Source organism: Limulus polyphemus, unplaced genomic scaffold, assembly GCF_000517525.1.
Source record: "Limulus polyphemus unplaced genomic scaffold, Limulus_polyphemus-2.1.2 Scaffold1079, whole genome shotgun sequence".
NCBI lineage: Eukaryota > Metazoa > Arthropoda > Merostomata > Xiphosura > Limulidae > Limulus > Limulus polyphemus.
In genome coordinates this window covers 20,195-31,454 of record NW_013666689.1, presented here as the reverse complement: position 1 = coordinate 31,454, position 11,260 = coordinate 20,195, and the positions used below count along the sequence as shown (strand labels likewise).

The window sequence follows — 11,260 nt, the reverse complement described above, 5'->3', positions numbered from 1 at the left end:
CAATAAACACTACAAGTCTGTTGTAACAACATAAAAAATTTGTTTTTAATGAAGCATTTCTACTAAAAATTTGTCTGTAAATTTCCAAAGCCTTTACTGAGTCATTCTGAGTGAGTGAAAGGTGATCTTCATGTTAAGAATAATAATAATAATACTTCTTTTCACCTTACAGTTTTCATATTTCATTTTCATAACCTTTAGAGCCTCCTAAATGAATATGAAAAATATTTTTTGAGAATACTTTATATTTTACCTCATATTTTCTATACCATAACAACAACTGTAGAGAAATAATCAACGTATATTTATGTATATTTTTTTCCTTTGCATTAATTACAATATTGACCAGAAAATTCTAAATTACTGATCTTAATGGTTTCAACTTTTTAATGTTTTCATGTTTCTTTTAATTTTATGGATTTATCGCTGTACTTTGTACCCACTGAAGCATTAATCCTCATGTCAAATGCAATAAATTACAGAAGGAACCCAATCCCCGTTTCCCATAGTGTAAAAAAATACATGATTACTATGTGTAATGTTTTAGAGAGTACTTGAGTTTGTGAAACCATAGCTGCTTTATCTTACTGACATTTTGTTAGCCTAAGCTGAGAAGTTTCTAATTTTTACATTTTTGTTACTTTTATGAAAAATCTATAACAATATATACATACGTATACACAAAAACAAGGATTTGTAGAACTTACTGCTTACTCAAGCTTCTTTGCACTAGAGTAAAAAATTTTAGTCGTTCTTCAATAAGCCTCATAAACTTGGGTTTTCAAGAATGAATTCATGTAGCTTTCAAATACGCAAAGGTATATCAGTCATTAGAATAAAATGTCCAAAATCTACTATAACTTATTTAGTTTTCTAAGTAAGCATTAAACAAGTTTTAAAAAATTCCTTTGGTGCCCGGAGCACAGAAACAAGATCACCACATACAATGTAATTCCACTGACTAAAAGATTACATAAGAAAATGTAAACAACAGCTGCCAAGATTCATATAGTGAAGAATCTGCCTATTATATTGGTTATCAACATGGCTATCAGCTTTGTAAAGATGATTAACAAACTATCTCAAAAATCAGGAAAGGAAGCCCATCTTTGGTGGATTTGACAAATTCAAAAAGGTAGGTAGGAGGTTCAAAATTTTAGATGCTTAATTGTAATTATGTATAGTTTGTGTTTCTAATCGGTTGGAAACTGCAGCAAACTAATTTTGATATTAAGAGACTTTGAAATAGAGGAATTGGAACTCAGATGAGCATATGACACAGAAAAATTAATACTGAGAATTCTTTAAGTACTTTTTTAAAATTAAGAAGTGAAAACACAGATAATACAAAAATTTGAATTATAAACTACATTCTCATGCCAAGTTTATTAATATACATTAATAATAAAGTTATTTTACTAAATTTTGAATGTAACACTGTAGAGATTGTGACATTCATGAATAACAAAAGATTCTAATTTTATAAAAAAATAAAATGCTGATAATTTACTTGAATATTTAATGATATCACCTCAACTTGCCTAGTTTGAGATGTCAGTTAGAACTATATTTAGTAGACTGAGGTAACAAATCAAGGCAAATCTCATTTTTTAAAGTAAGGTTCCTGGAATAGTATTGAAAGTGCCGGTCATCTATATAGATATTTCTGAGAGAGTTTGTAAAGCACAAATGAACTACTTACACCCAACTTAATAATTCAACGTTATGTCTAACAGAAAATAAAAATACTGCATAAAATAATAAACCCCGTGTGCACTAAAACTTTTGTACTGCATTTTTTTAGGTAAGATAGTTTATTCACTTAAACATCAATAGCTGAAATAATACAAACATATAACTCAAAATATATCTAATTTCCACTTCTAATGCATCTTTCATTATTTCATGCATAGTGGTGAAAAGATATATAATTCCTTCTCACACATTATTAGTTCAATTAAAAATATATTTACTTTCATCAAAATGTGATTCAGAACATGAACTAACATACACTCCGTAAAATCATGTGTAAAATGGTCAAGTTGTGTTTTAGTGTTACAGAGGGCAGTGAAGTTAATCAATTTAAATTTATGATAGTTTGACACTTTTTTTGATACTATTTCATGGAGAGCAAGCAGAAAAGTTCAGTTTTCCGTTATTTGAAGAATGAGGATTATCAATATTTGAAAATAAAGTTGTTCACTGTATTTTGCTAGCATTAAACAATATCAGTTTCATTTTGATTTTGACATGCCAAGGATATTGAATATTGCACAGTTGCTTCTAATTTTTTGATTTTAATAAAAAAAATACTTAATCAATGCAAAAAACCTAATGTAAGTATTCTTTTTACCTTAATGAGGATGCTTGTCTTGTACCCTGCTCATGTATTAAGTGTTAACTGTATTTTTAAGTGAAAGAATCTCTTCAGAGTGGGCCATGGCATTTGCCATGTTGTTGTCCTGATTAATGCACTTACGGTGGCTTATTTTCTGCCATGGACTCGATATCCTAATTTTGAGGACTGCTTTTTTAGCAGGCTAGTTTTTCAAGAATCACCCTAGCATGAAGAAACAACAACAAAATTAACACTAAATGGATATATTTTCCCATAAACACATATACAATGTTTTAATTCAGTCAAAGACAAATTTTATCCAACAAATACTTACTCTAAACTGAAGTAAAGAGAGAGCATACTCTATCAACAACCTCATAAGGCGTTTTGAATAAAAAATGAATTCGTCTCGTGATGTCTCACAGTTTCTGATAAAAGTATGCATGCCCAAAATCTGAGGTGTGGAAGGCATTATGTGCAGCGTGTTTGGGAGTGGTTGGCCAATATGGGTGTGGGCAAGTTTAGATCTAAAAGTAGATAAAAAAATGTATCATACTATCAAGCAAATTTTACATACAAATAACAATCATTACTTCAAAGACAAAGTTAAAATTATGTCAACATGTCCATCATTTCATACATCTTTAACAACTCTGTGGAAAAGTTCTGATGTAAATATGTATGTACATCAGGAAGATTCTAAAAAACAATATCTAAAATAAAACTTTCTAAAATGATATCATCATCATTCATACACTTAACCCTTTTGGTGCAGATGGCAACTAATGTCGAAGTATAAACAAAGTGTGTTTGGTGACTAAAGTAGGCATAACTACCCCTTGTCTGTTTGGTTAAAGTAGACATAACTACCCCTTGTCTGTTTGGTTAAAGTAGGCATAACTACCCCTTGTCTGTTTGGTTAAAGTAGACATAACTACCCCTTGTCTGTTTGGTGACTAAAGTAGGCATAACTACCCCTTGTCTGTTTGGTTAAAGTAGACATAACTACCCCTTGTCTGTTTGGTTAAAGTAGACATAACTACCCCTTGTCTGTTTGGTTAAAATAGACATAACTACTCCTTGTCTGTTTGGTTAAAGTAGACATAACTACCCCTTCTCTGTTTGGTTAAAGTAGGCATAACTACCCTTGTCTGTTTGTTTAAAGTGACATAACTACTCCTTATCTGTTTGGTTAAAATATATTGTCATTTAGTTTTGTAATACCAAATAGCTTTCTAGCAAAGGAAAATAAATGTTTTGAGGAATCCCTTGCATGGACTTATTGGGAAAATAATGGCATTTATTGCTAGTAATCACAAAGATTACGACTGCAAAAAAGTTTAAAATTCTGTAATATTTTGGGCATTTAAAAATGGTGTCCACATCACAGATGTAGAGTTAATGAAGCATGAAATATTATAATGAATGACAGTGATGATGTTCAGATACCAATAGCAGTGATGAGTGTGCAAGTGATTACCAGGCAGATATCCTCAGAAACCAAGGGCCTCCACAGCACTCTCAACATTACATACCCAGGGTTGTGCACAAGGGAGAGAATGGTGAGGTAGAGTCAAGCCACCTACTCCTTCAAACACTTCCCAGTAATGTAGACAGAGGACCAGAAAGGAGACATGGAAGTGGAAGGAGAGGAACTGCTGGCCAGCCAGTACTACCACCCTTGCCTCAGGACTAGATGCAGTAAGTGTCTGCAGTTGTACGTACAACAGCCCTTTCAAATACAACAACCTGCAATTGATGACTGATAGGGTTATGCTGACTTTGATCTATTATCTGCTAAACTAGAAAGGTTTGGCATTAGGGCATGTGGTACTGTGATGCCTGGACACTAAGGAACACCATCAGATTCATCCAAAGCATTTATATCTGGAAAAAGGTGATGATCATGTATTTATGAAAAAAGGAAAGCTAGTTGCTTGTGCTTGGCAAGTTAGAAAACAGGTTCACCTTTTGTCCACTGTACACACTAATAATACAGTCACTAAACAGGTTCATGCTAAAGGTGAAGAGGTCAGCTAAAAAGAAATTGACAATCCTGTAATAGCCGAGATATATAAATAGCACGAGGGTGTCGTCAGCAGTTGAGATATATAACTAGCATGAGGGTGTCGTCAACATGCTGGATCAAAAACTTGGAACTTTTGCATTTCCTCACAAGGCCTAAAAATGGTATGACACTATCTACCATAAGATATGAAATGTAACCCTGGTAGAAACTTATATCCTGCACAGTGCTGATCAACAAGAAAATTGTTTGTTTGTTTGTTTGTGCTTTCTAGACTAGTCACTACAGACTACACAGTTTGGTTTGTAATCTGAATTGTCAAAGTGGCCAACAAAATATCTCTTAAGAGTCTGGGTGAAAGATCAAGGTATGATGATTTGCCTGAATGTTTACAGCTTTTTTTAAAGCCATGCATTAAGCCCTGAAATACTTGCTTGCTTTAAATGCAAACAATGCAATGTGTGTAGTTCCATGCTATGAACTGTATCACTTCGACAGTGATTACAGACAAGCAGCAGTTCAAAGACTTCAGAAGAACAATACAGACCAGTAAGCAGATGGTGAAAAAAGTGAAATTAACAGTAGAATATATTATTGTATGTCAATTAAGTTAAAATTTTATCAGTTCAAACTATTCTCTTGATTGTATGAAAATTGTGTGAAATTGTATGAAAAGTTTTTCTATAATTGTTATCTAAATGTGTAAGGTAATGTTTTTTCATCTTTGTGGAAAATATATTCAGTAATGTGACATTAGTATGAAATTATTATTCAGCACTGAAAGGGTTAATGGTAATTAAAAACATTAGTAGAGTTGAATAAAATTCTGAATTTACAAAGTGTATCTTCATGAAATGAGGTAAGCTTTTAGTTAACAGCACAAGTCTGTAGTACACAAAAAAAATCAGATGTGTTACTGAAAATTTAGTAATAAAGAGATGTCTGTAAAATGCTGAAGTCAGTCTAAATTAGACATTGAGATGTTAGAGTGAAATATGATATTCATGTGAAGAATAAAAAATTATTTTGCCCTTTGTAAAGTTTACAAATTTTCATTTGTATAATCTCTAAATGCATAAATAAAGTTTTTTAGTATCTCTGTATACTGTATTTGGCATTTTCTCTAACACTAATTGTTCCAAAATGAACAATGTAGTGTTATCATGAAATGTTGATAACTCTAACATCAAATGCAATACCATGTTGAATGGTATTCTGTACAAGTAAAGTCCTACCCATGCACATAGGGTTAAAGTAGTTGATTCAGATATCATTAAGTTTGACATTGTCAAGAGCCAATTTTAGAAGAAATTATGCTTTCTTTTTAGTTCTTTTCTTCAAATACTTAATTTTAACTGTTTTTTGTTGAGTTTAATTTATTAATTAACATGCCTCCAAATAACTTATTACACACTAATCAGTTGTAAAGGTTCAATATCTAACAATTTTTGATTAAGCAAAGCTTATTAAAGTGAAGTCATTTTCTTTTTATACATTTTATGTAGTGATTAGTTACTCATACATGAGCTCAAATACAATGATTCTCTCTCTTTGTTTCTAAATTTTCATATTACAAATTATTTATGGCTTGTTCAAATTTGAAAATAGAAAAGAAAAAAAGAGCAAATCCAGGTTAATTTTGGGATGCTTTCTTGTTTCTATGTAAACTGATATGAAACATTTTACAATCATGTTTATATGCATGAATAACATTCATAAAACAAACTAAAACATGGTCATCTTTTGTTATTTTCTGGTGGTTTTCAAAATCTTGCTAGGTCTATTATTAATTAAAGTGAAGTAAACATTTGTATATAACCGTCCATAGTATAATAGCTGCAGTAATCTCTCCTAGATGTCAGAGCACGCATCAAAAACAATCTGTTAGATGTCATTCATTTCACTGCAAACATAATAGAATTATTCTGGATTATTGGACTTTTTCTTTTCATGCAGGATATCTTAAACAGAACTTTGTTGTTAAATTTTAACCATGCACCTTGCAGTTAGATATATAATGATATTTAAATATCAATCTTGTTTGATTCTTTTTTTCATATGCACAGTAGAAACATTTGAATATAGAAACATCAAATTTTGAAGCTTATGAGACTTTGTATTAAACTCTTCATTTCTCACAAATTGGGTAGAAATAAATATCAATTTATATTTATAATAAAAATGAACATTTGCAATTGATTTTACTTAATATATAACAAAAATCTAGTTTATGTATTAAGTGAAATAACAAATTGTCACTTTTAAAAATAATAAGTTTAAATAGTGTTGGCTTACTCTCAACAAGCCTTTAAGACACAATAAGATAAGATCATTTTGATTGACAAATTCAAAAGTAACCCTTTTGACGCTTTCTCAAATAGCTATACAAACAGAACAGTCTACATGTAAGTAATCGTTCTTTTACAATACAACATTCAATTTTACAAGCAACAACTAACAAATATTTCTTATTTTACGACTGCCTAAAGTTTAAAATATACTGAATTTTATTTTTTAAATGTATTTTAAAAACACCAGTTTTAATTCCTACCTCAATTTCAATCCCCTCTGGAGCCATCAGCAAGAGAAAATGAGAAAAATCTGTTACAAATTTCACCTTCACAATTTAAGTAACAAAAATATTGTCAACTAACTTGGTACAGTCTTTGTAATTAAGTATTCAGAATGTATATTTACTGGTGTGGAATAAAAATCACTGTTTGATATTTATTTGGGTTGTTATCTCTTTAGATTTTAATACTGAGCTTTTAAGAAACAAACAGAAACATTTATTATGTAACTCAAGTTTTTTTCTAGAAAATACTTCAGCAACTATGATCTATTTTAAAAGTTGTTAGAAAGCATCAATAAAATATTAGTAGACTACATAAAGCAAAAATTAATGGAAAATGTGAATAATCAAACAACAAAAAACCTTTAGACTGTGAATTATGTTATTAGTACAGGTTTTAAGATGTGTGTGTTTATTTAGCAGAACAACTTTTTTGAATGAAAAATTAATCTTACAAATCAAACAGAAAAAGACAACACCATCAGAACTTTTAAAAGTAGATTATGCAAGTCAAACAAAGCAAACCATTTCACAAGCTTTTAGAAACATCTTACACATCAATCAAAACAAAAGAACATTATCAGTGTTTGCATTTATGTTCTAAACACTAAAAACCAGTGATATTGAAAAAAATGAGAATTCTCAGGATGCTTTGCTACAGAACAGATGATCTGTATTACTAAAAATAAACACCTACCAATATATATATCTCTGCCATTTGATTTTTAAAAGTAGCATGTATTATAACAGTAGGTAAATACACAATACAGTGTGAAGTAATCTAAAATGAAGTTAAGATCCACCATCATGGACCACAAGTTTTGACAAAGCAAAAGTTGGACTGAAGAGAATATAAAAGTGTCAAAGCCTGTTTTCATATAAGCTTCAGTTCCATAATAGCGGATTTAACTTCATTTTAGTAATCTAATACCCCTGATGTGACTTTTTAAAATGAAAAAAAAAAAAGGAAGCATAAATATATGAAATATAATTCGTCAGAAGCAAACATGAACAAAAATGGTTAATAATTAATAATTTATATTTACAAAATTTATTCATATTATATGAGGTTGTTAGGTTATGAAAATTCTGGAACTTTTATAAACGAGTAAAATGATTTACTTAACAATTAAATATTGTGATACTTATAAGTCACTTTAATACTTTGTTTGATCTAATAAGGTTTGTCATTCACAATCTCAGTTAAATGAAAACTGTGAGATTATCTTAGCTTGCATATATGTTTCTTGTTCTCATGCTTTCTTACAAATTTAATGAGTACTTCAAAAATGTCTATCTTAAAAGATTAAAATCTCACCCCGTTTAGCTGTGTAGATTGGAAAACACTACTGAGTGAGTAAATGAACATATTTTAGAGTATAGTTACAAAAAAAGATTAAATTTGAAACAAATTATATTTAACTAAAGAATATGAACTTAAGTGTTAATAGCTAGAAATATACACACAAACTGTTAATGAACAGTTGAAATTAAATACACTCAACAACTTCACTTTACTGCAAAATGTTTCTGCCTTAACCCTATGAATGATATACAGAAAAATACTAGATTGTAAATCATTTCAACAGTTTATAATAATACACTAGCTTGCTGTACTCTACTGCACTTTAGAGATGACACTGTAGCACCAGGCTGTACTACAAGTTTTTCACTCCTTTTATTTTAAAAGAAAGTTAACAAAATTTTGCTATTCTTCTATAGTTTCTCATTTGCAACATAGCATTGCTCAAACAAGTTTCTAGCTTTAACTTTCCTCAGGAACTCATCGATTGAAATCAGTGGACAATTTTGTAAAAGCTGCTCTTCAATGCCCCAGCACTTTTAAGTATGGCAATAAACTCCGACAGAAGAAAAAAAGATTGGTGTGTGTTAGATCTGTTAGCCAATTAATAGTGAAGATCATGGTCAGTTTCACCTGTAGCTCTTGTCTGATTTGCCAACAAGAATAACTCTGTATGATAATTAAAAAGCACGTTGTTATTCCTGTAAGGCCCCCCAGTGGCACAGCGGTATGTCTGCGGACTTACAACGCTAGAAACCGGGTTTCGATACCCGTGGTGGGCAGAGCACAGATAGCCCTTGTGTAGCTTTGTGCATAATTAAAAACAAACAAACAAACAAACATTCCTGTAAGAAAATCAGACAAGAAGGTGTTTATTCTCCACTTGACCGAGTCTTTTTCCTGCTTCTTCAATGTATGTTTCATTGCAGGAACATAAGATTTCATAAATATCATTTTGTGTTTATCATTAGTAGGTTTCTGATTGGTTTTCACTACAATGGATCTTATTGTCTTGTAAGATTTCCATCAGATAGCTATGTTTTACAAAAGGCAGTTGCCATCCATTCCAATATACTTATCATGAACACTATGCCTAAACAATCTATCAAAAAGTACAATTCTAACAATATAAGAACACTAAAACTTGACCATGTACAGTAAACGTAAATAACCCTGATTCATTGACGAGAACCTTATGTTGCTCACCCTAAATTAAGTGAAAGTAATGACATCTATGGTTAAATTGTGGCTAACACTTTCCTAAAACAAGACAAAATAGAATAAGATATATAATAGCACACCCAAAGTTACACACAATTACAGTGCTAGAGCTTTAAGGGTTCTGCTATATATAGCTAATACACTGATGAAGAATCTATAGGACAAGAATAAATGAACATAAAGACAGCACAAAACTCATGAAAATACAAAATTTAGCCATTGCAACTGGACACAAAATAAACTGGGAAAAAACTAGAATCATTCATACATACATACATATAAATTTTGGAAGGCAAGAAAAATTAAAGAATCTTTCTACATTAACATGATAAAGCCTTCACTAAACAGAAATTTGGGATTAGAGGTGAGCAACCTATGACTACCACTGGTTGAAACGACATACAGTCTTTCCACCAATCAGTACCAGGGATATATAAACCAATCACAGCATGTTCTCCACAATCCACCAAGATACTATTAAAGACCTGCAACAGTTTACATTCACTGACTTAAACACTACTTCCCCCTCCCCAACCTCAGGCCACACCACCTATCACTTAGAATCTACAAGCGAGAACTAGCATTAAAATATTACATATCAATTTCCAAGTGAATCTCACTTTAAAAAAGGTAGAAATTAATAACCTAAACACACAGATAAATGCCGACATCCTTATATTATCAGAAACACTCTGCAAAGAACATCAAAACAGTAGCATTCCAAAGTATAAATCACTCAGTTTACCTTTCACACAAAATAACAGAAGGTTAATTATATACATTAGCCTAGAATTATCTCAACCCATATCAATAGAAGATACTTTCAAATCAGACACAAACAAAACAATTTTCCGCAATATACACCTAATAATTTCAATATTAGCCGTATACTGTTCTCCAAGTAAAGATATAGATTTTAATTTCCTACAACAGTGTGCAACCAGAAACCCTACACCCATTATCATTGGTGATTTTAACGCTCCACATAAAGACCTCAAAGGCTATAGAAACACAACAAGAGGGACAACTTTATGTAATTTCCTTATTACCAAATACATGCAAATAATAAACAACCACATACCTACTCACTATCACTCGCCAAATGACTCATACGACATTCTAGATCTCATTATAGCTCCTACCACAATGTTACCAAAAATCACTAATTTCACGGTACATGAAGAAATCTCAAGCAATCACTTCCCCATTTCTTGTATGATTCACACCCGACATGCCCCAGCAACACACACCTCTACGTCGGTATACAACTATAGTTTCACAAATTGGGTAGAGTTCAATGCAGCCCTAAACACATATCTCCCATGATTTATTAACCACATCAACAGAAAACAAGAACTAGATGCTTACATAGAAAACGTAACAAAAGCAATCCATAAAGCTACTGAAGACGCAATCCCGCGATCCAAGACCAAACATTCTCAAACACTGGACACTAACACCAGAGATACATGCTCTAATTGTCAAACGTGACAACTAAGGAGAACTCGCTACTCAACGCATAATCCAGCATGCGCAAGTCAAGTTAATAGACTGAATGCTCAAATAAAACAACAAATTAAGATATTAAAAGAAACTAACTGATGCAATTTCGATGACGAGGAACCCACTTTGAGATTAATAATGGCTGGAGACGGCTTAAATGGGTAATGAAGAAAAACTTTAATATAAGTTTAACATAACAGCAAATGTACAACGTTTCGACAAGGTTTTGTCATCATGGTACCATCATATTACCATCCTTGTCGTTCGCTGCCACCTTATCTTAATGGGAAAACGTAG

At 31.4% G+C, this 11,260-nt stretch overlaps 1 protein-coding gene across 1 annotated transcript in view; it reads right to left on the bottom strand.

Moving 5' to 3' along the window:
• LOC106462036 (uridine-cytidine kinase-like 1) overlaps positions 1 to 11,260 on the bottom strand; it is a gene marked incomplete at its 5' end in the record, with an annotated part of 31,174 nt that overhangs the window by 11,200 nt on the left and 8,714 nt on the right. Inside the window, 2 exons of the mRNA XM_013921907.2 lie at positions 2,673 to 2,865; positions 6,916 to 6,932. Of these exons, the coding sequence (XP_013777361.1) occupies positions 2,673 to 2,865; positions 6,916 to 6,932 (210 nt within the window). The remainder of the gene's footprint in view (positions 1 to 2,672; positions 2,866 to 6,915; positions 6,933 to 11,260) is intronic.